At 37.0% G+C, this 23,566-nt stretch overlaps 1 protein-coding gene across 1 annotated transcript in view; it reads right to left on the bottom strand.

Moving 5' to 3' along the window:
• Positions 1-23,566, bottom strand: part of LOC115212689 (dynein beta chain, ciliary-like) — a 168,850-nt gene that overhangs the window by 65,667 nt on the left and 79,617 nt on the right. The window contains exons 31-36 of the mRNA XM_029781368.2: positions 22,018-22,212; positions 17,556-17,766; positions 15,711-15,987; positions 12,835-13,117; positions 10,877-11,050; positions 3,633-3,938 (exon numbers count right to left, since the gene is read on the bottom strand). Of these exons, the coding sequence (XP_029637228.1) occupies positions 3,633-3,938; positions 10,877-11,050; positions 12,835-13,117; positions 15,711-15,987; positions 17,556-17,766; positions 22,018-22,212 (1,446 nt within the window). The remainder of the gene's footprint in view (positions 1-3,632; positions 3,939-10,876; positions 11,051-12,834; positions 13,118-15,710; positions 15,988-17,555; positions 17,767-22,017; positions 22,213-23,566) is intronic.

Raw genomic sequence — 23,566 nt, forward strand, 5'->3', positions numbered from 1 at the left:
CATCATCCATGCTTTTTATATGGCACCATCATCCATGCTTTTATATGGCACCATCATCCATGCTTTTTATATGTCACCATCATCCATGCTTTTTATATGTCACCATCATCCATGCTTTTTATATGTCACCATCATCCATGCTTTTTATATGGCACCATCATCCATGCTTTTTATATGTCACCATCATCCATGCTTTTTATATGTCACCATCATCCATGCTTTTTATATGTCACCATCATCCATGCTTTTTATATGGCACCATCATCCATGCTTTTTATATGTCACCATCATCCATGCTTTTTATATGGCACCATCATCCATGCTTTTTATATGGCACCATCATCCATGCTTTTTATATGGCACCATCATCCATGCTTTTTATATGTCACCATCATCCATGCTTTTTATATGGCACCATCATCCATGCTTTTTATATGGCACCATCATCCATGCTTTTTATATGTCACCATCATCCATGCTTTTTATATGTCACCATCATCCATGCTTTTTATATGTCACCATCATCCATGCTTTTTATATGGCACCATCATCCATGCTTTTTATATGTCACCATCATCCATGCTTTTTATATGTCACCATCATCCATGCTTTTTATATGTCACCATCATCCATGCTTTTTATATGGCACCATCATCCATGCTTTTTATATGTCACCATCATCCATGCTTTTTATATGTCACCATCATCCATGCTTTTTATATGGCACCATCATCCATGCTTTTTATATGTCACCATCATCCATGCTTTTTATATGTCACCATCATCCATGCTTTTTATATGGCACCATCATCCATGCTTTTTATATGGCACCATCATCCATGCTTTTTATATGTCACCATCATCCATGCTTTTTATATGGCACCATCATCCATGCTTTTTATATGGCACCATCATCCATGCTTTTTATATGGCACCATCATCCATGCTTTTTATATGTCACCATCATCCATGCTTTTTATATGTCACCATCATCCATGCTTTTTATATGGCACCATCATCCATGCTTTTTATATGGCACCATCATCCATGCTTTTTATATGTCACCATCATCCATGCTTTTTATATGTCACCATCATCCATGCTTTTTATATGTCACCATCATCCATGCTTTTTATATGGCACCATCATCCATGCTTTTTATATGTCACCATCATCCATGCTTTTTATATGGCACCATCATCCATGCTTTTTATATGTCACCATCATCCATGCTTTTTATATGTCACCATCATCCATGCTTTTTATATGTCACCATCATCCATGCTTTTTATATGTCACCATCATCCATGCTTTTTATATGGCACCATCATCCATGCTTTTATATGTCACCATCATCCATGCTTTTTATATGGCCATCCATCCATGCTTTTTATATGTCACCATCATCCTGCTTTTTATATGGCACATCATCCATGCTTTTATATGTCACCATCATCCATGCTTTTTATATGTCACCATCATCCATGCTTTTTATATGGCACCATCATCCATGCTTTTTATATGTCACCATCATCCATGCTTTTTATATGTCACCATCATCCATGCTTTTTATATGTCACCATCATCCATGCTTTTTATATGGCACCATCATCCATGCTTTTTATATGTCACCATCATCCATGCTTTTTATATGGCACCATCATCCATGCTTTTTATATATGGCACCATCATCCATGCTTTTTATATGGCACCATCATCCATGCTTTTTATATGTCACCATCATCCATGCTTTTTATATGGCACCATCATCCATGCTTTTTATATGGCACCATCATCCATCCATGCTTTTTATATGTCACCATCATCCATGCTTTTTATATGTCACCATCATCCATGCTTTTTATATGTCACCATCATCCATGCTTTTATATGTCACCATCATCCATGCTTTTTATATGGCACCATCATCCATGCTTTTTATATGGCACCATCATCCATGCTTTTTATATGTCACCATCATCCATGCTTTTTATATGGCACCATCATCCATGCTTTTTATATGGCACCATCATCCATGCTTTTTATATGTCACCATCATCCATGCTTTTTATATGGCACCATCATCCATGCTTTTTATATGTCACCATCATCCATGCTTTTTATATGTCACCATCATCCATGCTTTTTATATGTCACCATCATCCATGCTTTTTATATGGCACCATCATCCATCCATGCTTTTATATGGCACCATCATCCATGCTTTTTATATGTCACCATCATCCATGCTTTTTATATGGCACCATCATCCATGCTTTTTATATGGCACCATCATCCATGCTTTTTATATGGCACCATCATCCATGCTTTTTATATGTCACCATCATCCATGCTTTTTATATGGCACCATCATCCATGCTTTTTATATGGCACCATCATCCATGCTTTTTATATGTCACCATCATCCATGCTTTTTTATGGCACCATCATCCATGCTTTTTATATGTCACCATCATCCATGCTTTTTATATGTCACCATCATCCATGCTTTTTATATGGCACCATCATCCATGCTTTTATATGGCACCATCATCCATGCTTTTTATATGGCACCATCATCCATGCTTTTTATATGGCACCATCATCCATGCTTTTTATATGTCACCATCATCCATGCTTTTTATATGGCACCATCATCCATGCTTTTTATATGTCACCATCATCCATGCTTTTTATATGGCACCATCATCCATGCTTTTTATATGGCACCATCATCCATGCTTTTTATATGGCACCATCATCCATGCTTTTTATATGTCACCATCATCCATGCTTTTTATATGGCACCATCATCCATGCTTTTTATATGTCACCATCATCCATGCTTTTTATATGGCACCATCATCCATGCTTTTTTATGGCACCATCATCCATGCTTTTTATATGGCACCATCATCCATGCTTTTTATATGTCACCATCATCCATGCTTTTTATATGCACCATCATCCATGCTTTTTATATGTCACCATCATCCATGCTTTTTATATGGCACCATCATCCATGCTTTTTATATGTCACCATCATCCTGCTTTTTATATGGCACCATCATCCATGCTTTTTATATGGCACCATCATCCATGCTTTTTATATGTCACCATCATCCATGCTTTTTATATGGCACCATCATCCATGCTTTTTATATGGCACCATCATCATCCATGCTTTTTATATGTCACCATCATCCATGCTTTTATATGGCACCATCATCCATGCTTTTTATATGTCACCATCATCCATGCTTTTTATATGTCACCATCATCCATGCTTTTTATATGTCACCATCATCCATGCTTTTTATATGGCACCATCATCCATGCTTTTTATATGGCACCATCATCCATGCTTTTTATATGGCACCATCATCCATGCTTTTTATATGGCACCATCATCCATGCTTTTTATATGTCACCATCATCCATGCTTTTTATATGTCACCATCATCCATGCTTTTTATATGGCACCATTCCACTTATATGTACAGAGATATTGACAGTTTGAGGGGAATGACCAGCTACAAACTCAATATAACTGGACAGATCATTATATGAAATACAGAAAGCATATTTTTATAAAGAAATAAAAAAAACAAGAAAAATAAAAGAAGTCTTACTTCTGGCATATTCATATCATCTACAAAGTAGATAAGCTTCTTGTTACCAAGGGGACCATAGTTTCTTCCTGCTTTTTTTTCAAGTGGTTTTTCCAGAATTCGTTGTAGCATTTCAGATGTTGTGTAAAAGTTGAAGGGCACATTGGCAATCACATATTCATCGGGGAGAGATATCAGTTTGTCCTGCATGAGGACCGTCTTGCCACTTCCTGCTGTTCCAACAAGCATCACAGGCCTCTTTGAAGCAATTAGGATGTCCAGAAAGTACCGGATTCGAGTTGTTTCAGCTGTTGGCACCATAGTTGCCTGTCAACAAACATTACAAACTTACTAATTACAATAATTTCCCAGAACAAAGTAGAACAAAAACAAAACATATTGCAAATCTAATGAGCTGATAATAAACTTGAAATAAACTATGATGATCTATAGGCCCCAATTTCACCTAATATGGAATACGGCATATATATTTGGGATGGTAAACCTTTAAATTCTGATATTGTACATTTAATTTACATTATGTCAGATCAATAAGGATAGTCACTAATTACTAGATTTGGAAACTAAGGGTCTGTATCAACATACCTCAAGAGAGATAGGAAATATTGAGTGTAGGGACATTTACATTTAGGCGAAGAAAATATGAAAAGTCTAAACAGTTATACCTATGTTTATAGAACTATCTAAAGTTAATAAAGAACACATATTGGGGAACAAATAACAACAATAAAAGTATGCTTTTAAAAAATAAGATGAGAAGTACATCAAGGTTTTGTACTATATCCACTTCTTTCTACTCTATCTCTATTTTATCTTTTATTTATGATAATAATTACCACTAGATATTTGGTTTTTCCGGACCTGTTCCATGCAGTTTAAGTTTGTATTCTGATATGGCTCTCTTTTTTTCACATCATCATCATCATTGTTCGACCATGGTCGAGGCAATGGAATTTACCATGCTACGCCAGACTTCACGGTCCATCATGGCATTACGGAGGTCCTGTTGCTGGATGCCTGTATCCCTGGAGATTACATCAGAGTAGGAGAGTGTGCGCCCTCTGGTATTGCGAGTAGATGGCTTCCAGAGGAGAAGAGTAGAAATTACCTCTTTTTCAGCTCTACAACAATGTCCAGCAAATTGGACTCTCCTACCTTTCACAAGAGATGACACAGGTGGTAGTTTCCCATATATTTGCATTTTGGTTGGATGGCACTTCCACGAGAGATTTTGAGCTCTCATAAGGAGGCGAGTGTAGGTTCCATCCAACCGCCTCTCTTTTTTCACAAGATAACCAATGCAGGTTCAAAATATAAAAAAAAAATGGGTGTGTATTGGTGTGCAATTAGTTTTAACTGCCTTCTAAACTACAGAAAATTCTTGCACATTTTTTGCCAGTCTCACATAGAATAAATTTGCAGAACTCACATTATATTTCCCTTATGAAATAATCCCAACTTTTTATTACATTAAAAGTTTGCAGCATAACCGAAAATACCAATAATTATAGGTATAGGTAGGAACTTATGATGAGGTCATACGAGTTAGCTATGTATTCCCAATCAGAAAATGTTCAATTCCTGGTCCATACAATTGTTCCTTCTCAAGTCATGCCTGGCTCATAAGGGCCGGTTTCCCGGTTTCCTTGGCATAAAGGTTCCCCACTTGGATGGGATGCCAGTCAGTTGCAGGTGAGCTGCAAGATGCAGGAGGAAAGAGTGAGAGAAAGTTGTAGTGAAAGAGTCAGTAGAAGTTCACCATTGCCTTCTGCTGGAGCCGTGTGGAGCTTAGGTGTTTCGCTCATGAATACACACATCGCCCAGTCTGAGATTCGAACCCACGATCCCTTGACCGAGAGTCCACTGCTCTAACCACTAGGTCATGTGCCTCCACTGGTCCATACAATTACACTGCAGCCTTTCTCATGGAAGCCCCCAAAAGATGGAATTTTACCAACCTCAAAAAAATGTAATTCCTACAGAACATGTTATTGTGGTAGAGACACACCTGTGCATACATTAATAACATCACAATAATCACTGGTACCATGTCACCTAAAACTTCAGCAACACACTCACCAACATCATATACTACATCCCATGAAAACTCAGTGGTGGCCTCTACATTGGTGGAAGAAGTTATAATCTGGGTAATTGCCTCTACAAGTACCTTCACTTCGCACTCCAATTCACACTATAATGCACTCCAAGTCAACTCATGGCCCACCATTTCAACACACGAAGACACTCCATGAACCATGTCTCAATGTCTGGCATGTCTGTCCACCTCAGGATATCACACACCAGAAAACAAAAGAATATCACATTGTATTAGCTCTTGAAACATATCTCCTAGATCCAAGCAAAAATTTCTCCTCCTCTACTTCCTAATCACAGTCCACCTGCTTTTACATATGTATGTCATTAGAAGCTTTCATTTTTCTCTATTTCTGTAAATTTTAGTTTTATTTCTTTCCTATTTCTAAAAAAAATTATTATTGTGTATATTTACTCATGTGAGGCGCAATGGCCCAGTGGTCAGGGCAGCGGACTCACGGTCGGAGGATCGCGGTTTCGATTCCCAGACCGGGCGTTGTGTGTGTTTATTGAGCGAAGACACCTAAAAGCTCCACGAGGCTCCGGCAGGGGGTGGTGGCAACCTCTGTTGTACTCTTTCTCCACAACTTTCTCTCACTCTCTCTTCCTGTTTCTTGAGTAACGCTGTGATGGACTGCGTCCCGTCCAGCTGGGGGGAACACATACCCCACAGAAACCGGGAAACTGGGCCCATGAACCTGGCTAGGCTTGAAAAGGGCGATATTTATTGTTTATATTTGCTCATAAATAAGAACATAAGCGCTGGTATCACAGCTTTCCTTGTTCAATTTCAAGGTTTGATACTGACTGTTTTCCAATTCTGTCCACATAAAGGTGCAGGCATGCCTGTATGGTAAAGAAGCTTACTTTAAACCACATGGTTTCAGGTTCAGTCCCACTGCACAACACTTTGGGCAAGTGTCTTCTACTATAGTCTCAGTTCATCAAATACCTATGTATAAGTGTGTGTTTGTGCTTGTCCTCTTACCATCGCTTGACAACCTGAGTTGGTTTGTTTATGTCACTGTAACTTAGAAGTTCAGCAAAAGTTACTGATAGAATAAGTAAAAGACTTAAAAAAATAAATACTGGGGTCACTAAGTTCAGTTAAATCTTTCAAGGCAATACTCCATAATAATAATAATAATAATAATAATAATAATAATTGTGTACAGTGCTCAGGTGCACTACAACTCATCTAAAGTGTATATATAATCAGGTGTAGTTTCGGCGGATTTCGGAAAGCATGAAGGCCTTAAAAGATGCAGTGTCATGGCAGTCAACAACTGCACTCCAATGATTAAAACATGCAAAAGACAGAAGATAAAAGATATAATTTATATCACTGAATATATTTTCCTTTTTTGCTTAATGGAATAAAGTCCTAAAATGTTCAGCTTCTCCCAGAGGTTCATCTGCTTCATAGAGTAGTAATATTGGATTTGTAGTAATATTGGATTGCTACAGCTAATGTTATTTAATAATCCAGACAACTGAGGATAAATGTCTTCCAAATAACGAACATACTTTCTTGTTCTCTTGTTCTAAGTGGTCACAGAATCATTTAGAACAAGAAAACATTGTTGCCATTTTAATAACATGCATATTTATCATTATTTTTGTTTTGATCCTCGAATCATTCCTGAATTGTGACTCTGGGGTTGCAATCTTTTGTGGACCTGTGTAACCTGTTTACAATGCATTATTTCAACCTACATGCATATTGCATTGAGTTCTTTCTGTATCATTTTGACAATACTAGGATTCTTGTTGCTCATGATATTTTCATATATATATATATAAATTCATAAATGAGGGTGAAAAATTAGATATTAATTTAATAATACCATCAGTTTAACACCAAGTGGCTTAGCACATAAAAAACCAGGGAGACAATACAAATTTATACATAAATATAAGAGAGTTACCACTAAGTGGTTAACTCTAGTGCTAAAAATAGCTTCTTATTCTGGTATAGCCACCGAAGTTGTTTCCACCAAGAAATAACATTACCTTCAACGTAAGGAAAGTGAAATACAACAAAAAGATAGATTCTATCTTCTAGCAGTAACTCTCTTATATTTATGTATATACATATATATATATATATATTCATCTGTTCATTTAGCATGCAGTTTTATGTCCTAGCATAAGTTGCATAGGGACATATTTGAGGCAGGATTTTGCAACTGAATGCTCTCCCTGGTTTTAACCCTTATCTGCTTTGCAAGTTACAGATGTCCTTTTTCTAATTTCACAGATCATCGAAAGCACAGTGCTCATGCTTCCTTTAATATATATATATATATATATCATTATCATCACGTGATTGACCAGTCCATCAGATGTAGTTACACATCGCTGGTCACAATGCATTCGCATTGTTTTAGCCTTCGAATGACGCCACCCTGCTGGCTAAACGAGCAGGCCAACAAAAGTAAGAGTGAGAGAAAGTTGTGGTGAAAGAGTACAGCAGAGATAACCCCCCCCCCTGCCGGAGCCTCGTGGAGCTTTTCAGGTGTTTTCGCTCAATAAACACTCACAACGCCTGTCTGGGAATCGAAACCGCGATCTTACGACCGCGAGTCTGCTGCCCTAACCGCTGGGCCATTGCGCCTCCATATATATATATATATATATATATATATATATATATATATATATATATATTAGAAAAATTTACATCAGCTATATATATATATATATATATATAAAACACACAAAAACAGGTTCCCATACAGTTTCCATGTATGACAGTCATATTTACAAGGCATTGGTCAACCCATGGCTACAGTACAAAAGACTTGGCCAAAATGCTGCACAATGGGACTGAACCCACAACTACATGGTTGGTAAACAAACTTCTAAAGCAAATAACTAAACCTGATGTATATATAATTCAACAGAAGCTGAAACTTCACTGACACAGCTCCAAGTGCTTTGACAATAAAATATTTCTTACTTCTAAATCACCTTTATCAAGGCTGACTGTCTGACAGTTTTTATTTATATAATGTGTCAAGATTACCAAAACAAACATCAGCTGTCACCAATATCAATTGCTTTCAACTGGACTGACTTAACTTCAGTAGTGGAGACTAAACAAACTTATTGTTTATAATTAAAACAATAAATTCTAACATAGACACAAGGCGCAGGAGTGGCTGTGTGGTAAGTAGCTTGCCTACCAACCACACAGTTCTGGGTTCAGTCCCACTGCGTGGCATCTTGGGCAAGTGTCTTCTGCTATAGCCTCGGGCCGACCAATGCCTTGTGAGTGGAATTGGTAGACGGAAACTGAAAGAAGCCTGTCGTATATATGTATATATATGTGTGTGTGTGTGTGTGTTTTGTGTGTCTGTGTTTGTCCCTTGGGCATTGCTTGACAACTGATGCTGGTGTGTTTGCGTCCCCGTCAATTAGCGGTTCGGCAGAAGAGACCGATAGAATAAGTACTGGGCTTACAAAGAATAAGTGCCGGGGTCGATTTGCTCAACTAAAGGCGGTGCTCCAGCATGGCCGCAGTCAAATGACTGAAACGAGTAAAAGAGTATAGACACAAGGCCTTGACTATGGAGAAGGGAACAGTTGATATTATCAATGTCAGTACTTGACAGGTACTTTATTTTATTAACCTTGGAGGGATGAAAAGCAAAGTCAACTTCAGTGGGATTTGAACTACAAACCTAGAAGGATGTAACTAAAAACGGTGAGGTTGTTTGTCCCTGGCTCTGCTGATTAGGACAATTAATGATATAAAGATATTTTTTTCTAATTTTTGGCAGCAGCTATTTTGAGGGAAGGGGTAATTGATTATATTTACCCCAGGGTTGAACAGGAACTTATTTTATTGATCCCAAAAAGATGGAAGGCAAAGTCAATTTTGATGGCACTTGAACATGGAATGTAAAGCCAGAGGAAATGCTTCTGATCATTTTGTCTGACATGCTAACAATTCTGCCAGCTCACCACCCAGAATCATAATAATAATGATAATGACAATCAACAGAAGTACAAGATCACAGTCACTGCTTATAGTCAGGCCAACAGCATCTTCAACTTTCTGTAATCCTTATTCAACAACTTGAATTAGGCATTAAACTTCTTACTTTGCATAACAATAAACTTAATATTCTACAAACTCTTGTTTCAACTAATTGCTGCTGACATAGGCTTTTACCAGTTCTTCAGATGCTACTCTTTATTCTAAATCTAATATAATGAATGTGAAAACTAATTTCTGTGTGTCAGTGTGTCACATTTGGGCCCCTCTTTCACTATTCAATGACACTTCTACTATTCCTCGTGATGGGGTGAGAGTAATAGTAAGCATAAAGACAATGAGGGTGATGGTGAAGACAGAGAGAGAGAGAGAGATAGAAAAAGAGAGGAAGAGAAAGAGAGGCAAAGAAATTTAGGGAGAGTTGATGATGCTTTATTAAAAGTAGTAGTGTTGATGGTGACAGTGGGAGTAATAATAAAAGGGTGAGAAAGAGTGGGTAAGTGAGAGAAAGAGGGAGACGGTGTACAACTTTAACCATGACTCTTTGACAGAAATTCCTGTGGCCAACATACTGAACACTATCATTTTTGTTTTATTTTTTGCTTTTAATACACACACACACACACACAAATGTGAATGTTAGGGTGTCGCACTTTTTCAACTTTACTCCTAGAGACCGTAGCCCAACATATCATACCATTTTGGAATCAAGCTGACTCCGTGAGTAAATTAAAAACATTCTGGGCTGAATCCTGACCCACAATCCTGAAATTTTGGATTCCCAAGTTTTCATTACTGTGATTGTTTCCAGCAATTTGTTAACATGATTTTTTTGTGACAAAATAACAATTTTTATAATCTAACGGCTAACTCTGTGAGTAAATTAAAAACATTCCAGGTCGAATCCGAATCTGCAATCCTGAAATTTTGGATTCCTGTTTTCATTACTATCATTGTTTTCAGTGATTTTTTTTACATAATTTTCTGAGACGAGTATGACCATCATTGGGATATGACTCTGGAGGAAGCAATTGCAACAAATTTTCTAGTCATTAATACACGAGATATTTTAAAGGTGATGTTTTAAATTAAAAAGTTTTTTTTAATATTTTTTAGAGCTGTTTTAAATTTAAGAAATCAGTACCTGGAGTGGTATTTCTGGATCTAATTCAAATTTTGCGACACGTTTGCTCCAGTGTTCAAATTTCTTTGTCTCAGGGTCGATGTAATAATCAAAGACAGTACCCTGACTTGGAAATTTCACTGACTTGAATTCGTTAACCCACCATTTGGTGAATTCATTTCTATAGTCCACCAGCTGAAAGTAAAAATTATTTATATTATTCTTTACTCTTTTATTTTAAGTTCAAATAGTTTATTTTCTTTGTATCACACAGTTTATTTGTGTGAATGAAAAATTCAAAATATTCTATACAGTAAGGCACAGGAGTAGCTGTGTGGTAAATAGCTTGCTAACCAACCACATGGTTCCGGGTTCAGTCCCACTGTGTGGCATCTTGGGCAAGTGTCTTCTGCTATAGCCCCAGGCCGACCAATGCCTTGTGAGTGGATTTGGTAGACAGACACTGAAAAGAAGCCTGTCGTATATATGTATATATATATGTGTGTGTGTGTTTGTGTGTCTGTGGTTGTCCCCCTAGCATTGCTTGACAACCGATGCTGGTGTGTTTACGTCCCCGTCACTTAGCGGTTCGGCAAAAGAGACCGATAGAATAAGTACTGGGCTTACAAAGAATAAGTTCCGGGGTCGATTTGCTCGATTAAAGGCGGTGCTCCAGCATGGCCGCAGTCAAATGACTGAAACAAGTAAAAGAGTAAATGTTTTCATTCGTTTTTTTTTTTCTTAAATTTCTGTCATGGAAAAAGAATTGGTCACTAGTCTAATAAACACGTGGCATTCATGAACATCCTTTTAGGCAACAACTTTGCAGCATCACATACTAGACTTAAGAAAAGAGACTGGAGAGATAAAACAAAATTGACTTTGGCAAGATTTGAAATCAGAACATAAAAGAGCTGGAAGAAGTACCACAAGGCATTTTCTAATGTTTTGACAATTTTGTCAATCCAAACATTGACAACAGTAGGTTTAATGGTGAAAATTGTAAAGACTATACTGGTGATGGCAGTGGTGGTGGTGGTGATAATGGTGACAAGAATGATGATGATAATGATAATGATGATCATCATGATCATCATGACAAACATGATGCTGCTGATTGTTTGTTTGTTTGTTTGTTTGTTGAGCGAAGCGGTCTTCATCCCAGTGGGAGAAGTCCGAAACATGGTCCTTTGCTATTCATAAGACCTGCAGAAGAGAAAGCAGGTCAACCCCCGACACCGAGAGCATCGACGGATAGATGAATGCGCATCCAGGCTCAGCGGTTGCGTAGGAAGTCGGGGACAAGCAACAGGAAGAAAGAGTGAGAGAAAGTTGGAGCGAAAGAGTACAACAGGGGTCACCACCACCTCCTGCCGGAGCCTCGTGGAGCTTTTAGGTGTTTTCGCTCAATAAACACACACAACGCCTGGTCTGGGAATCAAAACTGCGATCCTCTGACCGGGAGTCCGCTGCCCTAACCACTGGGCGCCTCCACTGATGCTGCTGATGTAGATGCTGGTGCCAATGATGATAACAATAATAATGATAACATTTTTTTATTTTAAAACTAGCAGTATCACCCGGCGTTGCTCGGGTTTTTAAGGGAAATAACTATAAAGCATTTTTAGAGAGTTATAGCCAAAAAATAGCCAAAAAATGCATTAAAAATGGAAAAAAAATGATGGTAAATTTTTTTTAAATCGTTGACTCATCGTAGACATTATTAGAGAGTTACTTCCCTTATATTTTAAAAAATATGCATTAAAATGGAAAAAAATGATGGTAAATTATTTTTAAAATCGTAGAATCATCATAGACGCGCGCTAATACCCAGAAGGGCTTGATATGAATCACGACTATAAGATACCCGGTTTTGGTTAAACTGCACCGCAAAATGTGGGAGTAGTTAGGAATCTAAATTGGAGTAGACAGACACACAACCTTTCTTTTATATATAAAGATGTCCATAACTCTCTCACCTGGTCCTGGAACATAGCACCACCAAATGCCCAGATGCATGCAAAAACAAAATACAGTTCATAAAGCTCCTTAGGAGAGTCAGCTGGTGTGTTTTCTGGGCTGAGCAAACATTCTAAAAGGTAACACAACATCTGTATTTGACTACACTCAGCAATAGGTGTAATTTTTTTGAATCGTTGTCGTAGAGTTTCTAAACAGGTCGGTACATATTTGTCAAAGAGAATGGTCAAATTAGCCTTTTCTGACTGAATTTCCCTCCTGTCAATCCAGCTCTGAACATAGCTGAAATGTAGAAAAATAGGAGAAATATAAACTATAATTAGTAACTGATCAAACAAGGGAACTTCTATGTAGTCAATTGCCCTGTTAGAAAAAGCAGTCCCATTCACCTCAAATCACATTTTATCATCTTAAATAAAGAGAGATACATTGAACATACAACAACAATAACAGGTGTTTTGAGGTCATTTTCCAGTGAAAGCAGGGTTTAGTTTTGTGGGACCCCAAGACAGCTTTTTTTTTTTTTTTCCATTTTGCTCTATTCTCTTCATCAAATCCTTTGCTTTCATTTCATTTTCCATCATCTTTAGCAATTTACCTTTCCCCTATTTCCTTTCACATTCCTCTCTATCGTTCTTCTTATCTGGTTTTCTTCATTCATCTTCAGCACATCATCCATTCATCCCATTTCTTTTTAAAATATCCATCACTAATTCTATATTGCAGGAGTGGCTGTGTGGTAAGTAGCTCGCTAACCAACCACATGGTTCCGGGTTCAGTCCCATTGCATGGCAACTTGGGCAAGTGTCTTCTGCTATAGCCCCAGGCCAACCAATGCCTTGTCAGTGGATTTGGTAGACGGAAACTGAAAGAAGCCTGTCGTATATATATATATATATATATATATGTATGTGTGTTTGTGTGTCTGTGTTTGTCCCCCTAGCATCGCTTGACAACCGATGCTGGTGTGTTTATGTTCCCGTTACTTAGCGGGCTTACTGTACTGGGCTTACAAAGAATAAGTCCCGGGGTCGATTTGCTTGACTAAAGGCGGTGCTCCAGCATGCCGCAGTCAAATGACTGAAACAAGTAAAAGAGTAAAAGAGTAAAGAGTATTCTCTGCAATTCATCGATTGGTTTCTTGTTTTGTCTTTCCTTTAGTGATGCCCCATTCAGCCTCTCATTCTGTTCTTTCATTCTCAATTCTTTCCTGCCTTTCCTGCTTCTTTGCATTCATCACCCCGGTTTTACTCTCATAAATTATAATACTTCTCACACCTGCTATTTACACTGTTCCCTTCAATTTCAGTGACACCAGCCCCACCTCATAAATATACCACCCAGTCCCCAGCACTTCTATGCACAATTTACACAAGACCATTTTGATCAAGTACTGTGATCTGGTTACACAATAACTATTAGAAATATAAAGAAAACAAGGTAAAAGATGGTAATGAAAAGAGAATTTTAAAAGATGCTATCATGCGTTAAATTCAACTGAAGTTGAAAGTCAACAAAGTTTGCTTTAGAAACGTTGAGATGTATTGAAAAATACAGATTTTTCTGCAAAATATGGATAGTTTATCCTGTTCATCATCATGATCATCATCATCATCGTTTAACGTCCATTCTCCATGCTAGCATGGGTTGGACGGTTCGACCGGGGATCTGGTAAGCCAGAAGGCTGCACTAGGCTCCAGTCTTATCCGGCAATATTTCTACAGCTGGATGCCCTTCCTAACGCCAACCACTTCGTGAGTGTAGTGGGTGCTTTTTATGTGCCACCTGCACAGGTGCCAGGCAAGGCTGGCATCGGCCACGGTTGGATTGGTGCATTTTACGTGCCACCGGCACGGAAGCCAGTCAAGGCGGCACTGGCTTCGGCCACGATTCATGCTATATTATTAGCATTATATTGTATTTGAGAATAAAATTATTTCCTTATCTGAGAATTTTAAAATTTTAATTAAAAGGTTTTAACTATTTAAGTATGCTTGTGAAAAAAAAGCTCAGGTAAATGGGATCCATTTTACCTAATACTTTAACAGACGGTTCCTTAATACAATGAAACATCTCAGCAACTGATAAATGTTTTTTTTTTTTTCATAAGCTAATAATGAGTCTTTATGGGATCACTTGACTGGCTAGAAACAACACTCAAATCTCTTTTGTATCACATCCTACTGTCATGAAAAAAGGAAGGACAGATTGGATAATGTTGCTCTAGATATACAATGCCTAAAAGTAGGATGAGATGGTTACACTTGGACTGCTTCTGATCATAGGCCTTTACCCACATGAGGATTTGAGCTCAGTATCACAAACGAGATGTTCATCTCCAATACGGTGTTTACTATATAATGGCTTTACTGGTCAGAAGTGGTCAGTATCCGAAGAAGATGAAATCATCATCATCATCGTTTAATGTCCGTTTTCCGCGCTAGCACGGGTTGGACGGTTCGACCGGGGTCTGGGAAGCCGGGGCTGCACCAGGCTCCAGTCTGATCTGGCAGTGTTTCTACAGCTGGATGCCCTTCCTAACGCCAACCACTCAACCAATACTAACACCAATTTACCTATCAATTAGTCCCTATGATAGCACCCAACATTAGGAGTTCAGAGACTACCTTCAGCCTTATGATGCATACAGCCAAAAGTTAGCAATACTGTTGTTACTATCAAAAGTTGACTATCACTGATTTCACCAAATTTATTGCAGTCAAGGGCCCACTGGGAAGTGAAATAAGAAACTAGGTCTCTCATAGATCTGGTTAGACAAAAGTCAAATTTACTAGTTGATTACAGCTAGAATGTGCATGATGATAGGTTAGCTTGATCAGAGATGATCTGAGACTAAACAACACAAACAACTTACGGATTCCAACCAAGATCCTGTGGGTTGATATATAAAATTCCAGCCCTTGATACAGTAGCAGGAGTAGCTGTCTTCAGATGGCTGATTTCGAAAAGCAAGCGCATAGATGGAGTAAGAGGGATACGTTCATTACTGGCTAAAGTAAGCACTTTATTGTCATCCATAACAGTGTTCAGAGATTCTATCCACATTGGATCAATGTCTCCATCCAAGACAATCCATTTCGGACCATCTCCACTCATATTTGAAAGGTCTCTCATTATTACAGAAAACAGGCCTAAATGAAACAAAAAAATGGAAGGAAAAAAATTAATTTTAAAAGAAAATTGTTTGAAAATATTTTAAGAATGCTAATATACGACACTTGCTTCTAAATTGCATGTTTATAGTATGTGATGGGTGTATTCAATATGCAAAAAATACACACACAGATACATGCACATACATACCTGTCTTCTTTAGTAAATTTGTATATTTGCATATAATTTGCATATGTGTGTGTGTGCGTATACAGTGTTGGCCAAAAGTCACCCAACAGTAAATCAAAATTCCATAAATGCTATCTGTAATTCAGTATTGACTCAAATGGAAAAATGTGTCACTCAAGAAGGATTTCAGCTGCATAAAATGATGGGAGAAGTGAATCACCCAAAGTGGAGGTTATGTAGGGAAGGACTAATAATTATGCCAAGTTTCGATTATCCCAGTCCTTGGGAAGTGGGTCAGGGGAAATCTTTAATGAACACCCCTTTTGTGTGTGTGTGTGTGTGTGTGTGTGTGCATGTGTGTGTGTGTGTGTAACAAACACACACATACATACAGAATGCTGATTGCTCTTTAACAGCAATTAATATGCTAGAATTAATATTAGTTTCCAGTTTTGACACAAGGCCAGCAATTTGGGAGGAGGAGTGCAGGTCATGTCAGCACACTAACTCATTCAAGTCGGAAGAAATATTACTAAGCATTTTGTTCAGCACAGTGATGATTCGACCAGCCTACTGCCTTATAATAGTATTAACATTGATTGCAAATTTTCACACAAAGCCTGTACTTTCGGGTGAGGGGCTAAGTTGATTACATCCATCCCAGTGTTCCACTGGTATTTACTGGGTTGTCTGGAAAGTTCGTGCCGATTTTTAAAGGAAAGAAAAAGGTCAATAAATACTTGCTATTACATTTTTAATCAACCAAATATGAACCATTTTGTTGCACAATGCGTCTCCATCTTTCCTTTAACTTCAAAATACACTCTTCCCAGAATTGAGGTGGTTTCATGGCAAAGAATTCATCAAGGTATTTTTTTACGTCATCAAAGGAATTGAAATTTTGACTATTAAGACTATTCTGCAGGGACCTGAATAAGTGGAAAACTGAAGGAGCAATATCTGGTGAATATGGAGGGTGGGGTAACACATTCCAGCCGAGCTGCAGCAATTTTTGTCTGGTTCCCAAAGCATCAAATGCTGAAAATGAACTTTCTTATCTTCCATTTCAAAGGGTTACAGAATTAACACAGGTTATAGGAACATAGACCTTCTTCCACGAAAAGATAGCTTAAACTGTGCTCTGAATGGAGGTGTAGTCAAATTCTATTTTATGGACACAACCATGTTCTAAAATAAGTCGAAAGGTAAGCTGCTATAAATTGCTATAAATTGGCACAAACTTTCCGGACAACCCAATATTTTATTGACCCTGAAAGGATGAAAAGTAAAGTTGACCTCAACAGCTTTTGAACTCAGAACACAAAGACACACAAAGTGCTGCTAAGAATTTTGCCCATTGCGCACATTGTCAGCTTGCCACCTTTATGCTAGAATTAGAATTTAAAAGATAACTTACCATCTTTCCATTCTCTTGTTGATGGATTAATGATACCAAATAGTTCATCATTAGTTACAGCTTTTGGATCCAAGACAATTGCAAGAGGTTTCAGCTTTTGGTTACGATGGGTTTGGAGTAAAACATTCCAAACTTGGCTCTTACCAGTTCCAGCATTTCCAATGATGAAAACAGAGTGTCGAACATCAAATAATTCTTGCAACTGAACTACCTACAGAAATAAATAACAAATAGAGTCTAGTTGGGGTAAAGCCACAAAATGATAACTGATAATAATATGCCTGTAAGTAAGTGACTGAATATATGATATACATCTTTTATCTTTTAACAGCTTCAATCATTAGACTGTGGCCATGCTGAGGCATCACTTTGGAGAATCTTTTTAGCTGAATGAATCAACCCCAGTACTTATTTTAAACCTGATACATCATCATCATCATCATCATCATTGTTTAACGTCTGCTTTCCATTAGTGTCTCCATAAATCTTCTCTTTGGTTTTATGTTTACACTATGAGAAGCCCTATCATATCATCATCATTGTTTAACGTCCGCTTTCCATGCTAGCATGGGTTGGACGATTTTGACTGAGGGCTGGTGAACCAGATGGCTGCACCAGGCTCCAGTCTTTATCTGGCAGAGTTTCTACAGCTCGATGCCCTTCCTAACGCCGACCATTCCGAGAACTTTTCCTGTGATTGTGATTTGAGAAGACATACAGAAGTATACTACAGATTGGACATAATCTCTTCTGGGCAAGAAATGTGAAGTAAAGTTTATTATAAACAACACAAACACTTTGTAATTTAATAGCTTTCAATATGATAACTGCTAAACAGAAATAATTCTTTTTTTAATGAAAATTTAATAAAATCTAAACATAAGTAAGTGAAATTATGCTAAATACAACTAAATTGAAAACCTTTTTCCCCTGGCCATATCGGCAATTTTGAAAACTTTTAGGTGTGAAGTTTACACATGTAGAAGCTTATTTTAGCAATTTTTATCCTGAAAATCACGTGTAAATTACACAGGCGTGCAAATTACATGGGTTTTTACAGTAAATATAGGAGCAACTGTGTTGGTATTTAAAAATTGATACTACAAGCATAAACATTCATTTGCCAACCCTAGAAAATTTGCAATAGCTTCATAAAAAATTATGTGGTTCTTAAGTGAGACAAGTCTGTTAGAATTCAGAATTATTTGGTTGCTATGGATAAAGCACAAGCTTATTATATAGGTAGCTTGGGGACAAAAAGCAGTGCAACTTTTGTCTGAGCAATAACAATTTTGAAATGGTTTAAACAAGAGAATTGTTGGCCCCTTGTGTTCAGAAATGTAAACATCTTTTGTGTAAATTACAAGACTCTTTGGTTTTTTGATTTGGTTCAGTAAATGAGTATATACAACAATCTATGTGTATGTGGTGGGGCTGTTGATAAATAAATAAAATTACTACATTTCACTACATTTATTCACTAAGCTGCTTACAATCTATTGTGAATTTACTGACATGGATATTTATATGTAATCTTTAATCTTTTATTTGTTTAATTCACTGGACTGTGGACATACTGAGACACTGCTTTGAATATCTTTTCATATTTCATTCATTTTCTTTAATTTTTTCATCTTAATTCATTCTCTTTTTGTATTTTAAGTTCCCCGATTTTATGTTTGTATTGTTTGTATTGTCCTATCTATGTATAGTCCCTTGTGGATAATAAAAAATCGACTGCTTTGAAGGGCCTACTTGATCCTAGTACTTCAATTTTTTTTTTATAAACTTGGTACTCATTCTACTGGTCACTTTTGCAGGACTACTTACTTATGGTGATGTAAGCAAACCAATACTGGTTGTACAAACATAACCACACACGTACATATACACACATATATATACAATGGGCTTCCATGCAGAATCTAGCAACCCAATTCACTCACAAGGTATTGGTCAGTGCAAGGCTATAGTAGAAAACACCTGCTCAAAATGCTGAAACCAAATGATTGCAAAGCAAGCTTCCTAACTACACAGCCATACCTGCAGACTTTAATTTGGCTGAATTTGTTGCATCCTTACAATAATAAACTGTTTTCTATAGTAAACATAGCAGTGAATCATTTTTTTTTTTCAGGTACTTATTCAAAAGTCAAGAATATTAATTAAATCTTAATAAAGTAGATGACAATCAAATAACATAGAAGTTGCTTTCAAATATCTTTAAAAGACTGACATAGAATTCTGTAGAAAGAAAATGGATTTCTTTTCTCCACATTATTTTGTCTTACAGAAGCATCCTAATGATTACAAAGTTTTGCCTTCAAGTTGTATTTATTATATTTAGTTAAATTTCAGTTAATGGATATATTCATTAGCTTTTAATTCACAACTTAGTTTGATACATTACTTCCAAAGCTCAGCTCTTCATCTTTAATGCCTCCTATTCTGTAGTATTACACATCCAGAAAACTGCATCACACAATTCTAGAGAAGGTGGTACCACAGACAATTTGAAAAGGGATAACAATCAAACCAATGCCCTTTTAAAAATACCTTCACTCATACAACCCAGTTTGTTAACCCCCTCTTCTTCATCAGTGTTAACAAGTTTTAGGAATTAGGACTTGAAGCTTACAGCTTCAATATTTGAAAAAGTAGGAGTCTATTTGAGGAAAAGATATATACACGAGGCTATTGGATGAGCTCTTTATTAGCAAGTGATATGCACAGAAGCTCTAGCTCACACTAGTCTTTACTATATGGCTCAGAAACCTGGACATTATCAAAGAAGCTTGAGAGGCGGTTGGATGGAACTTACACTCGCCTCCTTATGAGAGCTCAAAATCTCTCGTGGAAGCGTCATCTAACCAAAATGCAAATATATGGAAAACTACCACCTGTATCATCTCTTGTGAAAGGTAGGAGAGTCCAGTTTGCTGGACATTGTTGTAGAGCTGAAAATGAGGCAATTTCTACTCTTCAACTCTGGAAGCCATCTACTCACGATACCAGAGTGTGCACACTCTCCTACCTCGATGTAATCTCCAGGGATACAGGCATCCAGCAACAGGACCTCTGTAATGCTATGATGGACCGTGAAGTCTGGTGTAGCATAGTAAATTGCATTGTCTCGACCACGGTCGAACAATGATGGTGATGAGCTCACACTCCTTTATGTTAAGGTTATAGGAAATTAAGAAATTAGATGCTGTGCCTGATGAAGTTACATTATGGAGAAATGTTAACTAATTAGTTTTTCTTTCTCTAATTTATTTCATGGTAATTTTATAAAACTTCTCACATTGTATTCTCTCCACTCTACCTTTCAAATAAGGCATCTATTTTGTGGGGAGGTCATGGTAAATTTAAGGTGAAATTTCCTCACCCTTACTCTCTCTGACTTCATTTGTGTAATATTCCTTCTCTAAATCAGAGAGCATTTTAAATTTAAGTAAACTCCAGCTGACCTGAATTTCTGACCTAGTTTCAATCCTGAGTTGTATTTATTTCACTTCACTTAATTGTTAATGTCCCTTTAAAAGTGACAATGTTACACAATCTTAATTTACTTCCTCTTCAAATGTTCAAAGCTTTGTGTTGAGTTAATAAATCAATATTCCATCTCTTAGACTAAAAGTGCAATATGAAATCAAACATGAATATTATGTATTTGTATGCATGGCAGTGTGTACATGTGCATGTATATGTATGACTGAACACATAATAATCAAATAAAATCATAAATTTACAAATTAAATATTTTTTCATAGTTCTTGATATTTTTTAAATTCTAATTTTATATATATTTTTTGAAATTTTTTTTACTCGTTTTTGTCATAAATTGTAGCAACATAAAATGTTCATTTACTTGTAAAAAAAAAAAAAACTAAGCTACTAAGAGTATGAAGATTACTTCTGAAACGACAACAGCATTTTATTTTTTACCTAAAGTATGATTGGATTACAGGTCCACTGAAGAGATTAATATAATCTAATCAGTTCAGCATGGCTATATGAATCAGGACACTTAATACTCCCATTGATCACTATTTACTTGAATATGTGGGAATTTTTTTTTTTTTTAATTTTTATTTTATCTAGTTTCAGCTCACGAGCTGTGGCCATGCTGGGGCACCACCATTCTGAAAATATTTAATATATATTTAATATTTAATATATATGTTTCTTAATAGGCTTTCTTGTTCATCCTCATTGTAACTGTTAAAGTTTCTATGACAAAAATTGTATGAGAACCTGTTGCATGCACATACGTGTGTGTGTGAGTGAGAGAGAGAGAGAGTGTGTGTGTGTGTGTGTGTGTGTGTGTGTTTTGGTTCACTTATAATAAAAAGAATTTTACATTAATCTGAAGGATTACTCTATACTTTCGTAGAGTAAAAAATAGGTTGAGCTTCAAGAATCAAACGTAAGAATCAAATGTAAGTTTTATAAGTCTTACCTTTAGTATAAAACTATCTTCAGGTTGTAACTGTTTATCCAAAACAGCTTGTCTGATATTTTTCTCAAACACCATATCTCTTTTACGAGGGACATCAAGGGATGGGAATAAGTCACTTATGAGCCCCATAAACACTGGAAGGTCATCAGTTACGATTTTGGGGATGTTAAAATCTCGCAGAGCTCTCATTAGTACCTGAAAATACAAATGCAAAAAATAATTTATTGTAGATACAGCATTAAACTGAACATCCATAATCACCACTGCCCCTGCCATTAGAGTCATCATCATCATCATCAATTCTTTTCGCAAGTAGATATGATATTAGACGTAGCATCATCAACACCACCACCACCACCACCACCACCACCAGACCCACCACCACCACCACCACCACCACCACCACCACCACCACCACCACCACCACCACCACCACCATTATCATCAGGATCACCACCATTATCACCATCATCATCTGCATTATCATCAACAATCTTTTAGGTATGATGAGATCTTACAGTGTCCCCTCTGGTTCAGCTTCTCCTGAGCAATCCTCTCCCATGTCTGATAGGCACAGGAGTGGCTGTGTGGTAAGTAGCTTGCTAACCAACCACATGATTCTGGGTTCAGTCCCACTGCGTGGCATCTTGGGCAAGTGTCTTCTGCTATAGCCCCGGGCCGACCAATGCCTTGTGAGTGGATTTCGTAGACGGAAACTGAAAGAAGCCTGTCGTATATATGTATATATATATATATATATGTGTGTATGTGTGTGTATGTGTTTGTGTGTCTGTGTTTGTCCCCCTAGCAATGCTTGACAACCGATGCTGGTGTGTTTATGTCCCCGTCACTTAGCGGTTCAGCAAAAGAGACTGATAGAATAAGTACTGGGCTTACAAAGAATAAGTCCCAGGGTCGATTTGCTTGACTAAAGGCGGTGCTCCAGCATGGCCGCAGTCAAATGACTGAAACAAGTAAAAGAGTAAGAGTAAGAGTAAAGAGTCTACAAATTATATTTTTTGCCAGAGGTTCAGCGTTGCTATTGGTTATCTCTAGTTTCTACAAATTTTTTTCAGTCTAGTTTTCTTTTTATTTTCCTTTTGCATTCTTCTTCATTTTTTAACATTTTTATATTAAGAAATATATAAGTAGTTTGTATGGCAAGTTTGAAGGATCCATTCGAATCATATGGTAAGACTAGCACAACCAGTTACAGAATTAATTCCAAAATGGTTGTTGTCATTGATTTAACAATCATTTTTCAAATTTAGCATGGTTTGATTGGAGGAAAAAAATCGAATTCTGAAAAATATTTTGAAATCCAAAGTCATTACAAAATTTAAACAGGCTGCAAGATAAGTTGGTAGCCTATTCATGACTCCAACTTCATGGTCAAATGTTCAAATATTAATAAACCTATTGTGTTGTGCACCCAACACTCCCCTCATAAGGTATGTAATTCTGATTGGTCTAACTTGCTTAACTGACAAAAGCACAGAATAGTAGTGGTCTCAACAAGCATAACAACAATAGTCATTATGTACACAAC

Source organism: Octopus sinensis, linkage group LG1 (genome assembly GCF_006345805.1).
Source record: "Octopus sinensis linkage group LG1, ASM634580v1, whole genome shotgun sequence".
NCBI lineage: Eukaryota > Metazoa > Mollusca > Cephalopoda > Octopoda > Octopodidae > Octopus > Octopus sinensis.